The following is a 17,387-nucleotide window of genomic DNA, read 5'->3' as shown; positions in this document are numbered from 1 at the left end:
GGGACATGGATAAGAGTCCAAAACTCAGGGCCCCCTCCTGAGGTTTAAACACCTCCAAATGGGTTTCATGAAACTACTCTCTGGGTTTTGAATATGTTCATGGTGATTGTTTACTTATTCTTAGGATGGTTTGAAGCCTTCCCTTGATAAAGAGCTATAACTCTATTAGTAGGAAAATTTTCTTGATTTCATGTTCCCAATCCAGGGAATTCTGACCTTTCTCTCTAGTGATGGAGGCATCCATTTTCCTGGGCCTATTACTAAAGAGTTTTGGAAAGATATGCCACTTACTAATTTCACCCCCAATCTTTAGGAAAGGTAGAGAGAACAAACATAGAGACTCTTGAACTTCCATGACCAAAGGCATTGTCTTTAATGGCAATGAGATCAAATCTTTCTGTGGTTCATCGACTCTCCCACATACATCTAGGAATATCTCCTTAAATTCCACACTATTGCAAGCAGATATGGCTAAATATTGCAAGGAATTTTTCATGCCATACACCAAGTCTTATAAACAGGTACAAGCAGCCTTTCATCAACACCCTTTTAAATAACCTTGTATGACCTAAAACCCAGAGAAGTGGTCTTTTGGAAGAGACATCAGAGAAAGACAGCTCTGGAACCCCATTGGACCTTATCAAGTACTGTTAGTAATCAGCACAGCTATACAACTCTAAAGGTTTGATCCTTGGATTCATGTCTCCCAAAGAGGCATAATCCATTCCTGAATTTGTAGATTTTAAGCCGAGGAGTTTTTAGAAATCCTCTAGAAACAGACAATTCTCTGAAAGAGACATCCTCCATCCAAGACCTTTGACCATATGAGTGTAGGGAGCTTCTACCCAAGATCCATAGAATAAGAAGGTGGACTGCCACAGTTTTATCTGCATTCTATTGTTCTTTATTTTCATTGTTATTTTCTTCCCTTTCTTCCCCTGGTTTAATGTTTCTTTAACTGTTATCTATATTGCCCTGTTCTTAATATTGCACTTCGTTTGCATCCTTAATCATTCATTGGTATGTATCTAATACTTGGCTGTTATTTACTTGTGAACTAGCTAAAGCATACAACCAAACTCGTTTTGCACTACATTATTATTATTATTTTTGTAGCCACCCAGATTCCTTTGGTTCCACTTCCTCATAATGAATCTGTTGGTTTCCTGGGGAACTATACTCAACTATTAGGTGACTTTTCCAATGACAAACTATATAACAGGCCAAAGAGATGGAAATCTAAAACCCTTTCTTAGGTCATACCTAGAAGACAAGGTTCTTGACTCCACCAAAATAATTCTCTAATTTTTTTGGGTGGGAAGCAAACTTTAAAAGAAATAGAACTTGTAAGGGAACTAAGAAACAACAATATATTATTTGGAGGCTGTCTCACTTTTATACACCTTACAAGTTACTGTTTTTCTTTTGTTTCAGATCCTCTAAATGGACTCAACACTTTAAATTTTATTGTATGGTGCAGAATTATTTTTGATGAGTGGCTCCAAATGTTATAACATATTTGATAACCACTTATGGGTATTTTGGTCCCAAATAGGTCATTGGGTGTTCCTCAATTACTGGTATTGGATTTGTGGTACAAAGCCTACAGACTGGATAGGATCTTACTATCTTTGTAAACTGACGCCTGCCTTCAGTAGAGTCCCTAGCATCATCCAAGATCCATTTTTAAGCCATCAGTTTCTTTTTGAAGAAAAAAAAGATTGTTAGATAATTTAATTTTTAAAAAAGTAGGAAAAGTGGACCTTGATTTAAGAATAAATATCATGATCACTCCAGAGAAATTCTGGATTTCTTTCTTCCTTTCTCAAGCCTCTTTACTTCAAGCTTTACAAGAGGCGCAGAAAGTAGGGAGTGTGCTACATGCTCTGATTCAGAGACTAGTAGGTGAGTTAGATAATGCCACCAAGACTAAAGAACTCCTCACTTGAAAGTTTCATGAAATTACAGTGGCAGTGGCTCAGCTGCTTTAGATATAATATTGGCCTTTGAAGGAAAAACATGTGCTGCTTTTAGATAAGAATGTTGTTCTTACATGCCTGTATACTTCTCTGGAATCATTTATATTACTAAAAGGGTCCAGTAAGCAAACAAAGAAGTCAGAAAATTGGGTAGTTTGGCTAATAACCCTATATCTTCTTCTAAAAACTCCTCAGATTGGCTTAATTTTGTTTTTGTTTCTCTCCCCAGTTTTATTGAGATATAACTGACATGCAGCATTGTAAGTTTAAGGTGTACAGAATAATTTGACTTTCATATATTGTGAAATGGTTAATAGAATAAGTTTATTTAACATCCATCACCTCATATAGATACAAAAGAAAAAGAAATTTTTTTCTTGTGATGAGAACTCTAGGGACCTATACTCTAACAACTATCAAATATACCATAAAATAATGTTAACTATAGTCGCCGTGTTGAACATTATATCCTCAGTACCTGTGTGCCTTTTATCTGGGAGTTTGTACCTTTTGACCACCTTCATCCAGTTCTCCTAACACACACTCCCTGCTTCTGGTAACCACAAATCTGATCTCCTTTTCTAGTAGTTTTTTTTGATTGTTATGATAAGTGAGATCATATAGGGTTTATCTTTCTTTGATTTATTTCACTTAACATAATGCCCTCAAGGTCCATCCTTGTTGTTGCAAATAGCAAGAATTCTTTCCTTTTTAAGGCTGAATAATATTCCATTGTGTGTGTGTGTGTGTGTGTGTCTATGTGTGTGTGTATACATGACACAACTACTTTATCCATTCATCCATTGGCGGACATAAGTTCTTTCCATGTCTCAGCTATTGTAAATAATGCTGCTATGAATAAGGGATGTAGATATCTTTTCAACATAGTGTTTTTGTTTCCTTTGGATATATTCACAGAAGTAGCATTGCTGAGTAGTATGGAAGTTCTATTTTTAATTTTTTCAGAAATCTCCATACTGTTTTCCCTGTTGCCTGCATCAAATTACAGTCCCACCAACAGTGAATGAGGGTTCCCTTTTCTTCCCATCCTTGCCAGTATTTGTTATCCCTTGTCTTTTTGATGAAAGCCATTTAGACAGGCATGAGGTGATATCTTATTATGATTTTGATTTGTATTTCCCTTATGATTAGTGATGTTGAGTGCCTTTTTCATGTACCTGTTGGTCATTCGTATATCTTCTTTGGAAAAATATCTATTCAGGTCTTTTTATACTGGATTTTTAATTTATTTATTTTTGCTATTGAGTTGTATGAGCTTTTTATATACTTTTAATATACCCTTATCAGGTATTCAGTTTGCAAATATTTTTTTCCCATTCTATAGGTTGTCTTTTCATTTTGTTAATAGTTTCTTTTGCAATGCAGAAGCTTTTTAGTTTGATGTAGTCCCACTTGCTTACTTTTTATTTTGTTGCCTGTCCCGTAGGTGTAATATCCAAAATATCATTGACAAAATCCATGTAAAGCAGCAGTCCCCAATCTTTTTGGCACCAGGGACTGGTTTTGTTGAAGATAATATTTCCATGGACTGGGGTGGTGGGGGAGGATGGTTCAGGCGGTAATGCAAGTGATAAGAAGCATGGTTCAGGTGGTAATGTGAGTGATGGGGAGCGGCAGAAGAAGCTTCGCTCACTCATCCGCTGCTCATGTCCTGCTGTGCGGCCCAGGTCCTAACAGGCTGCAGATTGGCACCGGGCTATGGCCCAGGGGTTGGGGACAACTGATATAAAGGAACTTTTTTCCTATGTTTTCTTCTAGGAGTTTTATGGTTTCTGGTCTTACATTTAAGTCTTTTAAGTCATTTCCAGTTAATTTTTGTAAGTGGTGTAAGACAGGTGTCTACTTTCCTTCTTTTATTTTATTTTAAATAGTTATTTATTTGGTTGTGCTGGGTCTTAGTTGTGGCAGGCGGTCTCCTTAGTTGCAGCTCGTTGATTCCTTAGTTGTGGCAGGTGGGCTCCTTAGCTGCGGCTTGAGGTCTCCTTAGTTGCAGCTTGCTGGTTCCTTAGTTGTGGCATGTGGACTCCTTAATTACAGCAGGCAGCCTCCTTAGTTGTGGCATGCGAACTCTTAGGTGCAGCACGCATGTGGGATCTAGTTCCCTGACCAGGGATCAAACCTGGACACCCTGCATTGGGAGCTCAGAGTCTTAAACACTGTGCCACCAGAGAAGTCCTTAGTTTCCTTCTTTTAAATGTGAATATCCAATTTCCCCAGCACCATTTATGGAATAGTCTTTTCTCCATTGAATATCCTTTGCTTCCTTGTCAAATATCAGTTGGCTGTATATGCATGGATTTATTTCTGGGCTCTTGATTCTGTTCCATTGGTCTATGTGTCTATTTTTATGCCAAAACCATACTATTTGATTATTATAGTTTTATAATATAGCTTAAAATCAGGAAGTGTGATGGCTCCCATTTTGTTCTCGTTTCTCAGGATAGCTTTGGCTATTCTGGGTCTTTCATGATTCCATACAAATTTTAGGATTTTTGTTTTCCACTTCTGCAAAAAATGCCATTGGAATGTTTTTTTTTTAACATAAATTTATTTATTTTACTTTTGGCTACACTGAGTCTTTGTTGCCTCACGCGGGCTTTCTCTAGTTGCGGCAAGCAGGGGCTACTCTTGGCTGCAGTGCGCGGGCTTCTCATTGCGGTGTCTTCTCTTGTTGTGGAGCATGGACTCTAGGCACATGGGCTTTAGTAGTTGCGGCACGCGTGCTCAGTAGTTGTGGCTCACAGGCTCTAGAATGCAGGCTCAGTAGTTACGGTGCACGGGCTTAGTTACTTAGTTGTTCCACAGCATGTGGAATCTTCCTGGACCAGGGCTTGAACCCGTGTCCCCTGCACTGGCAGGTGGATTCTCAACCACTACACCACCAGGGAAGCCCACCATTGGAACCTTGATAGGAATAGTCTACTGTCTACAGATGGCTTTGGGTAGTATGAACATTTTTAACAATATTAATTTTTCCAATCTATGAACAAAGGATACTTGTCCATTTATGTGTGTCTTCTTTGACTTGTTTCATCAATGTCTTGTAGTTTTCAGTGTAGAGATCTTTCACCTCCTTGGTTAAAGTTATTCTTAAGTATTTTATTCTTTTTGAAGCTACTATAAATGGGATCATTTTCATTTCTTTTTCAGATAATTGTTAGTTCAGATAAGCTACTGAATTTTTGTGTGTCAATTCTGTATTCTGCAACTTTACTGAATTCATTGATCAGTTCTGTTTTTTGGTGGAGTCTTTAGGATTTTCTCTCTATATAATCATGTCATCTGTAAATACAGACTATTTGTTTCTTCTTTTCCAATTCTGATGCTTTTAATTTCTTTTTCTTGCTTGATTGCTCTGTCTAGAACTTCTAGTAATATGTTAAGTAGGGATGACGAAAGTGAGCACCCTTATCTTATACCTGATCTTAGAGGAAAAGCTTTCAACTTTTCACCATTGAGTATGATGTTAGCTGTGAGCTTACCATATACGGCCTTTATTATGCTGAGGTACGTTCCTTCTATACCTATAAATTTGTTAAGAGTTTTTTTTTTTATCATGAACAAATGTTGAGTTTTGTCAAATGCTTTTTCTGTGTCTACTGAGATGATCACATGATTTTTTTCTTTCACTCTATTAATGTGATGCATCCCATTTATTTATTTGCATATATTGAGATGTCCTTGTATCCCAGGGGTAAATCTTACTTGATCACAGGGAATGATCTTTTTAATGTACTGATAAATTCAGTTTGCTAGTATTTTATTGAGAATTTTTGTATCTATATTCATTAGGGATATTGGCCTGTAGTTTTCTTTTCTTGTGGTATCTTTTTCTGGCTTTGATATCAGGGTAATGCTGGTCTTATGAGTTTGGGAGTGTTTTCTTCTCTTCAATTTTTGGGAAGAGTTTGAGAAAGATCAGTGTTAATTCTTCTTTAAATATTTGGTAAAATTAACCAGTGATGCCATCTGTTCTTGGCTTTTTTTTTTTTGTTGGGAGATTTTTGATTATTGATTCAATCTCCTTACTAGTATTTGGTCTCTTCAGATCTTCTATTTCTTCCTGATTCAGTCTTGATAGATTATATGTTTCTAAGAGTTTTTCCATTTCTTCTATGTTGTCCAGTTTGTTGACATATAGTTGTTCTTGGCTTAATTTTGGACACTTTTGGCTCCTGGCTGAAAAAAGGACTACAAACTCTGACCATAATCCTTCTCACATTTGTGTAGCAGGGTTCAGATGTGAGACCACCACAGTTCTAAATGTTGCTATATAGCTGCTGTCTCATTCAATAGTTCAATAAATGACCATCCAACAACAACAAACACAGGCAAACTGACACTTATGAAGGTTGAAAAAACTTTCCTAGATAGTTGATGTAATACTGTGATTCCTTAAGTAACGGTGAAGGTCTAGATTGATTGATTGATCACATCCTTAGATGTTAATGGTCTATCTTTCAGCTTAGGCTGATCACAAGGGGAATTCTGATACCTGAAACCATCTGTAAGTGCACAGCTTACTGTCTTCATTAGCATAACATTACTATTCCATTGTCTTTATCAGCATAACTTTATTATTCCAGAAGATTCTTCCTTGGAAGATAAAAGTTATAAATAACTTTATTGCTCATTCCAGAAGCTTCTTAAACAGAAAGCACCAACAAACGGTTTATACACCAAGACTCAGAAGTCCTTGCCTTGCCATGCCCGTGATTTCTAAATGATTATATCATGATCCTTATTTAATTCTAATCAAGCCCACGTTAAAAGAACTGCTTTAAATCAAATTTCAAAACTTCATAAATATCCTGACTTTGCCGTTCCCTTTCTGAGACTCTGAGACTAAGACTTTGTTGAAGTGTCACTCTCTCTCACCAGAGTAAGAATAAACTCAGCCTTTTATCAACAGGTTGTTTTAATATTGGTCAAAAAGTTCATTTGGTTTTTTTCTGTAAGAGGGCTCTAGTAGTGCTTACTTGTCTTTAACTTCATTCGAAGCAATTTTGTTAGATTGTATTGTGACAGCTACAATATCAGTGTGCATTAAAAAAATACCGTATCAAAATTGGTGAATTTTTGTGTAGCCATTTTAATATTGAAGATGGAAGAAAAAAAGCAACATTTTCGGCATGCTTTATTATTTCAAGAAAGGTAAAAATGCAACTGAAACCCAAAAAAAGATTTGTGCAGTGTATGGAGAAGGTGCTGTGACTGATCGAATGTGTCAAAAGTGGTTTGCGAAGTTTTGTGCTGGAGATTTCTCACTGGACGACGCTCCACGGTCGGGTAGGCCAGTTGAAGTTGATAGCAATCAAATCGAGACATTCACTGAGAACAATCATCGTTATACTCCACGTGGGAGATAGCCGACATACTCAAAGTATCCAAATCAAGCATCGAAAATCATTTGCACAAGCTTGGTTATGTTAATCGCTTTGATGTTTGGGTTCCACATAAGTTCAGTGAAAAAAACCTTCTTGACCATATTTCCGCATGCGATTCTCTACTTAAACATAACAAAAACGGACTGTTTTTTAAAACAAATTGTGACGGGCAATGAAAAGTGGATATTGTACAATAACGTGTAATGGAAGAGATCATGGGGCAAGCAAAATGAACCACCACCAACCACACCAAAGACCAGTTTTCATCCAAAGAAGGTGATGTTGTGTATATGGTGAAATTGGAAGGGAGTCCTCTATTATGAGCTCCTTCCGGAAAACCAAATGATTAATTCTAACAATTACTGCTCCCAATTAGACCCACTGAAAGCAGCACTCGACGAAAAGCGTCCAGAATTAGTCAACAGAAAATGCATAATCTTCCACCAGGGTAATGCAGGACCACATGTTTCTTTGATGACCAGGCAAAAACTGTTACAGCTTGGCTAGGAAGTTCTGATTCATCTGCCATATTCACCAGATATTGCACCTTCAGATTTCCATTTATTTCGGTCTTTACAAAATTCTCTTAATGGAAAAAATTTCAATTCCCTAGAAGACTGTAAAAGGCACCTGGAACAGTTCTTTGCTCAAAAAGATAAAAAGTTTTGGGAAGACGGAATTATGAAGTTGCCTGAAAAATGGCAGAAGGTAGTGGAACAAAACGGTGAATACATTGTTCAATAAAGTTCTTGGTGAAAATGAAAAATGTGTCTCTTATTTTTACTTTAAAACCGAAGGAACTTTTTGGCCAATTCAATAGTTTTGAGGTGCTAAAGGAAAGTTACCTCTTGCTTGAACAAAGTTACCAAAGTTAACTCTTCCTTGGACAATTCTGAACAAGCTCTATTAAGTTCTAACTTTTTTCCTTTCTCTAGTATCTGCTGATTTTTGCTTTGATACATTTTTACATGTGCTAAAAAAGCAGTTGATCGTAGTTTTCTTTTTATTAGCTACATTTTGGAAATGTTTTCCTTGAGGATAGTTAATTCAGTAAGTAAATGAAAAAATGATTAAAATAGAAGAAACTGTATGGGGTATACAAGGATTAGTCACCTTGCCTTGGAACAACTCAGAGAAGCCATCACAGAGGAGATCACACTTGAACTGAGTATGGAAGGATAAGTAAGAGTTTTCTAGGAAAATAAGGGGAATGGATATTTTATGCTCTGAGGGAAAGGGTCCCAAGGAATAGAGGCAGGACATAGCACTGAGAGAATGGGAGAACTGCTAATAGGGTCTCTATGACTGCAATATAGTATTACATGGCAAAGAAAGGAAAAAAAAAAAAGATAGAAGTTGACTAAATAAGCAATGAGATTAAGAAGTTCAGAGGTAGAACAGCTCATGAAAAGTCCTGGGTGTGGCTATGGGCATGAGTATGAATTACTAAAGCAGTATTGAGAGGAACGACCTTAAACTTATAGAACTCACAGAACTAAGAGGCTACAATGTCGGATGGGCTCTCTACATGGATCTAAATGGCTATATGGACCATCTACATGATTATTTTATCCTAAGAAAAGGTGAACGGAAAAACCTGGACCATCATAAGGTCCATCCAAAGTGATTAACAACCAACAAGCCAGTTAGAGCATAAGTGAAATGAAAGCAGTTCTAACAGCACAAAGATCCATGATAGAGGTGAAAAAGGTTTCAAAGAAATCTGTTCTCAGTAAGAAATTTTTTTAATTCCTAATCACCACAATCACTATCAGTGATCCATCATCATCTCAGGATCAACAATAAATGGAAATCATCAAAAATGTTATTTTAAAATTTCATTTATTTCTGTTGTTTTATTTTAGTAAATATTCAATCATCACTTCCTTGACTCTTAGTTTTCTCAACCTTAGGTCTTAAGGGATTATAGGACTTTACATCTCCTATTATTGAAGCACCTCCCTCAGATTCACATGCCTGTCAGATGTTATGAAAACTCACAAAAGTATACAAGTTAAAACATGCCTGTTTGCATTTATTTTTATATAACTCTAATATGAAGGTCCTGGACAAAAAACTGAAGTGTGCTTGCCTAATAACCCAAGGTCTTCAAGCTAAGGTAGCAGATTTACAACAAAGAAATGGGAGAATCTTACATTAAAAAAAATAAAATGAAACAAAATTTTACCTATTTGAAGTTCTCCAGGTACTTTTTAAATTGTTAAATAATACAGACATTCTACTGTAAATAGAAATCATTCCATTTACTAAAACTCCCAGTGGTATAAGTAAGGACCCATTTCAGTATGGTCCTCCTGCACTTCTTCTCTTGATAATGATCAGGAAGAAGATAGGGTGATACCATTAATATTAAGTGACAGAGAACAATATCTACAAAATTAGTATTTATACAGCACTTTTCTCTTAGAATCCCAAAGCTTTCAAGGCACAACCTTTGATGTCACATCATTTCAAGGATACAGGTAAGGAAAAGCTATTTATATTTCCTTTTTATAAGATAGGAAAATGAATAATACACAAAGTCAGAAAATGAATAATACACAAAGTCAAATGACTTCCATGCAAATGTTATTGGTGATAAAACAGAAAAATAAGGTTTCTTCATCTTTGGTTTAGGGCACTATGTTCTGAAATATGCTGCCTGTGAAGATAACATCTTTTAGGAATTCATATTCACGAAATGATTGTGATGTACCTGCTTAGGGGTCCTTTTTTTCTTTTTTAGATTCATTTAGTGGATTTATATTACATTATTTTCAGTTAGTCTGTTTTCAAATAACTTTTTGGCAGTGGGGCAATTAAAGAGGGTTCTCATCTTGGAGTCACAGAGGAGCTCATTACTACCCTAACCAGTAGTCCTGTCAAAGTTCTGATGTCAGGACTTGCAAAAACAATTGTGATAAGGGAAATATTCATTAATATATTGATACTGTTATTTTTAGAAGGCAAAAGCTCTAAAATTCATATTCTTGACATAAACTTTCCCCAGTGCTCTTCTTTATTCTTTCACCAAAATGTCATTTTTAGCTTTCCTTCTTGTTGAACCACAAGTTCTAATCCAGTAGTCCATCTGAAATAATGATATACTCACTGGCTCTGAGAATGTTCTCCTTGCTGCTGCACCTGGACTGGACCTGCAGAGAGAGCATAAACTCAGTAATTTAGGGCTCATAACAGAGATAGCCAGATATGTATATTTAATGGGCAAACTCCTGAGGTCTAGGAGCAAAGGCTTTATGTATCTCACATATAAAAACATGTTAATAAAAATATGTTACACTTATTCCATATATTTTTAATTTTTCCTTTTCTTACTTAAAGAAAGGACTGATTTCTAGAAAAAAAATTGGGGGCACAATATTGTACATGGGACAAGGGTAAAACTAATGGCATTTTTTAATTGATGTGTATTGGAAATTAGTATATGGGAAAAAATTCAAGTTACCACATATTCAGTTGTGAATTCAGATGCTTAATATTAAAGATACTGTGCTTATCTCTTGACTAAAATAATAATGCAATTCAAGTAATAAAGCTGTAATCAAATGTTCACTGGTAGTCATTTTTAGTTACATATGTTAATGAGGGGAAAAGAGAAATCTTCATATACAATATTTACATGTGAGTCTAATAACCTTTGTTATTTACTGATTATAATAATTGATTATAATTATAATATTAGTTATGAAAGAAGTTTCAATTGGAAATCAATGAAATTGAAGTCATTTATTTGCCAGTTCTTAAGTGTGTATATAGTTATCAATCAGAAACTCATGCTGATTCAAATATTTCAGGTCAAAGTGGAACATTCTTTTACATGTTGCAAAACTGATGAATTCAAGGGCCATGCTGGATGGCATTGACACTTGTTGATTTCAGAGGCAACTGTATTGAAACTCCACACCTCTTCTTCCCACTCCCCAGCAGCTTGCCCCAAATGGTATACACAGCAAATTAATTTCTATCGCTTAACACAGTCTACTATTGTAATGAAACAAATTATGAAAGTAATGTTGCAACTTAGGGTGGGTAATGGTTGTCCTTCCCTGAAAAAAACAATTGTTAATGTTTAAAGAAACAACAACAATAAAAAAAATCACATACACACAAGACACACCAAAAAAAAAAAAAAAAAGAGAGAGGAAATATAATTCCAGATGTTAAAGTTATTCTCTTTTGGTCCAGATTGTTTAATTAGTTTTAAATACACTAGAATGAAGAAGCTAATCTGTAAGATAAGATTCTTATATTCTTTTCTCGAAGTTTTATTGGAGAACAATGCTGGACCAAATGGGAAAGAAATTAATGACTACTTAAAGAAAATAATACAGTAAGGAAGACACGAGAGCAAGGAAAGGAAAAAAAAGAGAGAGAGGTTTGAGGAGGGTAAATCTAGTAGATAGAAAAGAAAGTATGGTCTTATAGAAGGGGACAATATGTAAATGCAGAATGTTCTGCCATTTCTTATTGAAAATTCATACCAAGAGGGTAAGAATGACTAATGAACTTGCTGCAAAATAAACAAGCAAGTTGGCATACCATGGAATGAAAATAAGTGTTAACTATATCAGTACAGCCTTAAAGGAGAAAAGAAACAAACACTAATAGACAAATTAATAGACAAGCTTAATAAAGAGATAAACTACTTTTAAAAACGATTCAAAGAACACAGGAGATAGCCAAAAGAGTGAGAGAAAAATCTGGAGAGAGAAGGAAAAGAAAGGGGAAAATGTTGAAGGACAAAAACAGAATTCAAAGAAGTCAAATGGAAGTCAAGAAAGTCTTCAACAAGATGTAGAAACAGAAGGAGCCAAACCCATAGCGCAAAGCAACGTTTGCGAATGGAAAGCAGCTCCTTTGATCAGTAATAGTTACTCTTAAGTCGTATCCTCTATTCCTCCAGAGTTCATCTTTAAGCCCTTCCAATCTAGAGTGGAGCTAGTGTATGGATAGAAACAAGAGATTTACAATGAACAGAGCAGTTCAGATGAGTAGTTCAAATTGTCTCATCAAATGTTTCAACAGACTTATATAATGTCTAAATGGAAATGGAGGTGAAGTACTAGCTGGCTTTACCAAAAAAAGCGAACCAAATCAAAACCACAATTAAAAAAACACTCTCTCCCTTTCTTAGGTGGCCTAAAACTTAACAAAAAATTCATTCATAGCATTAATTTTTTTTTAAGTAGTTTTTTTTTTAATTTACTTTTTAATTTATTTTTGGCTGCGTTGGGTCTTTGTTGCTGTGTGAGGGTTTTTCTCTAGTTGCAGCAAGCAGGGGCTATTGTTCGTTGCGGTGTGCGGGCTTCTCATTGCAGTGGCTTCTCTTGTTGCAGAGCAGGGGCTCTAGGCACGCAGGCTTCAGTAGTTCTGGCACATGGGCTCAGTAGCTGTGGCTCACAGGCTCTAGAGCACAGACTCAGTAGTTGTGGCACATGGGCTTAGCCACTCTGCGGCATGTGGGATCTTGCCGGACCAGGGCTTGAACCCACATCCCCTGGATTGGCAGGCGGATTCTTAACCACTGAGCCACCAGGGAAGTCCCTCATAGCATGAATTTAATAAAGAAATCCAAGTCTTGCTTTGTGGCACATCAGTTTACAACGATATATTTCAAACAGTTTTGAAGAGAAATTTGGTTGATGAGAAAAATTCAATATTCTGAATCTGGGTTCAAAAATTGCCAACATCAGTATAACCAATGTCTTCTCATTCACATTACATTGGCTATTTGATCCAGATTTGAGGGAAATCACTTTTAAAAATCAATGATTAAATGAACTTCTTTACTGTAGTGATTTTGAGTATACATTAAAAAATTGAGAAAATTAATTTAAAACATTTTAATACTTATGTGTGCAGTGGATGCCCTTTTCTGTACCATGAAACTTGTCATCATTATAATACTGACTTAATTTAATAAAATCCCAATATGAAGACTTTGCCTAGCTCACAATGTAATGGGATTTACTTGAAAGAATAAAGTTGAGAAACAACTATTGTTCTCACAATATGGACTATAAAAAAGGTAACACAGGTCTGTTTCAAGTTTTATGATTTGCTGTTGTTTTTCTTTATCTTACCCAATTTGTCAGGGATTAAAAATGAAAAGTATGGTGTTGGATGATCTGTTACTTTATTCTACTGGATTATGTTATTTTACTAAGATAAATTTATAGTATTGACAATTAATTCCCCTTTCAACTGAAATCAAAGCTAAAATCATGTGTAGAAACAGTATATTAAAGTCAATGGAGGAAATAAAAAACACAAGAGACTTACTGAAAATGAAGGTATTCATTTACTAATCAAGACTGCTTTCAGACATCAAATAATTCATTTAATTCATTTCAACATGTGTTTACATGTATAATTTTTGCTGAAGATCACATTGTCCATTAAGACATCTTAAGCAATGAAACAGAAAACAGAAGGAGGGAGAGCACGTAATAAACGGTAAGGAAAAAAAGTGAAAATGCTTTAAACAAAGCTGAGAAAACTTTAACAAACAACCACAATCTTTAGATACAGTTAGAGAAGTGACTTACCTTATGCTTAGGTCTTAACAAGAATAGCACAGTGTTTAAAGTCAGCTCTTCATTATGGGAGGTACAATTGAAAGCCATAGGTTATAATAACACGAATTGCTACACAGAAATGAAGACTTTTTCAGCCCAACATGAAAAGCTAACTCTTATGGGAAAACATTTCAACTTATGTTTAATGCAACATGAAGAACATTTGAGGGTGTAAACATCAAAACACATGAATCTCACACCAATAAGAGAGAGACAGCCCAATCTCTCAGGAACACAGAAGATTTAATCTGTGACCGTAATCTGTGACACATAAGGGAAGGCACATCACTCTAACATTGAAAGATGCATGCATAATGTGTAAGCATCCACTGAAAGCCCCCACACCCAACCCCCATCCCACTTGTACACACAAAAGCCCACTAAGATACAGAGAAAGAATGTAGTGCCAAGCTGTTATGAAGAAAGCAGGACACACGGAAGCACAGCAGTGGTCATGTGATTTGAGAGGTGTTCTTCCCTTAAACCATCCCATCACCATGCTTATTTTAAAGAAGCCAGGAAAATACCCCCTTCAATGCTGCAATAGCTACGAGCCCCCAGCTTGAAGCTAATGTGTGGAATTTTGATCACCGTTCCCTGCGATGTCAGGGGCTCTCCAGTGGAAGCCAGATGTGTAACACCAGTTAGTGGGGTACAAATATGTGAATAACAAACATCTTTTCCCTTCTGCATTTCACAGAAGTGAGGGAGGAGAGAAACAAAATAAAACCCATGTCAAGAATAGGTTCATAACAATATAAAGATGTGTAAATATTAAAATGGAGATTACATTTGATTGCAGGTTAACACAACTCAGATTTCATAAAAACTGCCTCTATTTTGCTGCTCACTGGGTTAATTTGTATTCTTTTTCCTTGTAAAAATTTGGAATAAATCTACACAATATGGCTCATATTTAAAATTTCTGAGCAGTTGGTCAGATGGTGTCAAAGTCAAGAACAAAAGTCATCTTCTTTGATGGACATTATGAAAGCCCTCTCTATTTTTAACATGATTTTACTGGTTGGCAGTTACATTTTAAATTAAAAATTAAGCTTCTGTATATATGCTTACTTATATAATCCAAGAAACTCTATGTCAGTGGTTTGCTTTAAATTTTAATCTGTTTAAATTTTAAAAAGCAAATAACAAAAATGACTACCTATTTAGAAATTGTTAGTAAGCTCCCTATGTACTTTTCTTTACTGTTGATAAATCTTATTTTAACATGGGCTGTTCCAGTCAATAAGAGGGTTTTATCAACTTATTAGGAAAAATGTCAACTTTGGATTCCTATTATTGATGACAGTAGTTAACTTTATCTGTTTTATTTTTTGTATGAGATGGGTTTTGATTCATGTGTGGCATGCAATTTAGTTAGCAGATTTTTAATTGTTTAAAGATCATTTACTTATATTACCATTTTCTCTCCCTCATCCTATTCTTAGCAGGCCAGAATATCTTGATCTTTACTTTAGCATGTCTTTATTATTTTAGGCTCTGGACCCTGCTTTAATCTTACTTTCTTCATCGGTAAAATAAAGACTGTTACGGGCTCAAAGGAAATAATGTATGTATCAGTGATTTTAAGCTATAAAGACGGAAACAAATGTCAGTGGTTGTTATGATCAGTGGAGCCACTGACAGCTGTGAAACATTCTGAATTATACACACTCCTCATTATAACTTTCTCATCAGCTCAAAATGGAGGCAAGTTCTTATTTTTGATGGAAAGAAAAAATAGCCATGTACAGTTATATGTTTTTCTCAATAGGGATTGACCAAAACTTTTTGGAAACGTCATAGCCATATGGCCACATGTACTGGTAGGAATGAAAGCCATATAATCTAAGTCATGGAGCAAAGTCTGAACTAGCTCCTCTAGCATATTTCTTGTACTCCTGAGCTTTTAGACCTTAGACAAGCTATTTCCTCTTTCTAGAATACTCTGTTGCTTATTTTCTGATCCAAATACTACTTGTCCTTTAAGATACAGCTTAAATTGTATTTGGGGCAAAAAATATTCCCCAAGTTCCTCAACCAGAAATAATCTCTTCTTTCCCTGAACTCTTTTAACAGCCTTACTGAGAAACAATTTACATACTATAAAATTCACATATTTTAAGTACACATTTGATAGCTTTCAATAGATTTATATGGCTGTCCAACCATCACCACAATCTAGTTTTAGGGTATACCTAAATTCTTAAAGCCTCTTAATTGAACTTCTACTTTAAGAGTTCTCATAGTTACTCACATTTCAATTATTGATGTAGGTTCCCAAATATACTGTTTATTTTTGGAGGGAGAGGACCATGACTTTAATTCTCTTTATATTTCTAGCTAAGTCAAATATAGTGCTTTGTATAAACATTTGCCAAATCTCAATGTGTTTATTTTTGTAGTAATTATAGTTTTTTTTCAATCTCAGCAGATTCAAATTTATTATTTATAGTATAAGTATGATCATAGCTATTCCTGTACTATCTTAAAATGTTTTTAATTTATTTGGATCAGGTAATATTAAGAGATATAATATGAAAAGTATGTGGATTATAGCAAAGAAATATCTGAATACCCTATAGAATGATTATAAGAATTTGGAAAACAAATTACTATTAATACTGCTTAAGGTTAATCAAATAGTGACATTTGGAGTCCAATAAAGGTTATTCTATACCATAGGTTTTAGGTCAGGTTAAGAAGATTTCTTTGAGAGAACAGAATGTCCTGTATCTCATAGGTCAGGTCACTTGAATGACAGAGATATTTGATGTATCATGGCCCTTTTGACTTTAATTTCTCTACCTTATTAAACTTATTTAAGAGTAATCTGTCTCTGAAAGAACAAACTTCACTGAATACCATTAACTCATAAAAGTAAAACTTAAGAGAATAGAGAAAAATGACCTCATTGGCATTTACTCAGATTACTTGCCTCTTTAGCCTACCTTGAAAGAGAAGGAAAGAAAGGATTGATTTAAACAACATTAAGCCAACAACTCTACAATCTTAGACTCTTAAATTCTATTTCTTTCTCTTCTCACTTCTTATTGCAAAAATGGAGACTTGGTCTAGAAAAGCTCCGTTCCATAGTTCTATTCATTCATCACTTTATCTGGATAAATTAGGGTATAAGTATTTGGCTCATCTGAGCCCAATGACCACTTATTTGTGTTTAATTTGTGTTTATGATATCACAATACATATGTGACTGAACTCAGAGTTTTATTTATAATGTGAAAGGCAGCATGATAAAGGAATGTTCTTTGGAGTCCAGTGGTATGGTTTCTGATACTGGTTTTTCCTTTTCTGATCTTTAGAACCTTAGACGACATTCAACATCCTGGAGTTTTAATTTCCTTATCCATAAAATGAGGAAAATTAAGCAGGATAATATA

General features: G+C 35.2%; 1 protein-coding gene across 11 annotated transcripts in view; it reads right to left on the bottom strand.

Moving 5' to 3' along the window:
- GPHN (gephyrin) overlaps window positions 1–17,387 on the bottom strand; it is a 626,342-nt gene that overhangs the window by 172,582 nt on the left and 436,373 nt on the right. For all 11 annotated transcript variants that reach the window (XM_027111532.1, XM_027111539.1, XM_027111540.1 and 8 more), the window contains one exon: window positions 10,500–10,542. In XM_027111532.1, coding sequence (XP_026967333.1) covers window positions 10,500–10,542 — 43 coding nt within the window. The remainder of the gene's footprint in view (window positions 1–10,499; window positions 10,543–17,387) is intronic.

This window comes from Aethalodelphis obliquidens, unplaced genomic scaffold, assembly GCF_003676395.1.
Source record: "Aethalodelphis obliquidens isolate GAN/ISIS:26980383/991018 unplaced genomic scaffold, ASM367639v1 scaffold10, whole genome shotgun sequence".
Lineage (NCBI taxonomy): Eukaryota > Metazoa > Chordata > Mammalia > Artiodactyla > Delphinidae > Aethalodelphis > Aethalodelphis obliquidens.
The sequence above is the reverse complement of the archived record's forward strand: the minus strand, read 5'-3'. Positions and strand labels throughout refer to the sequence as shown.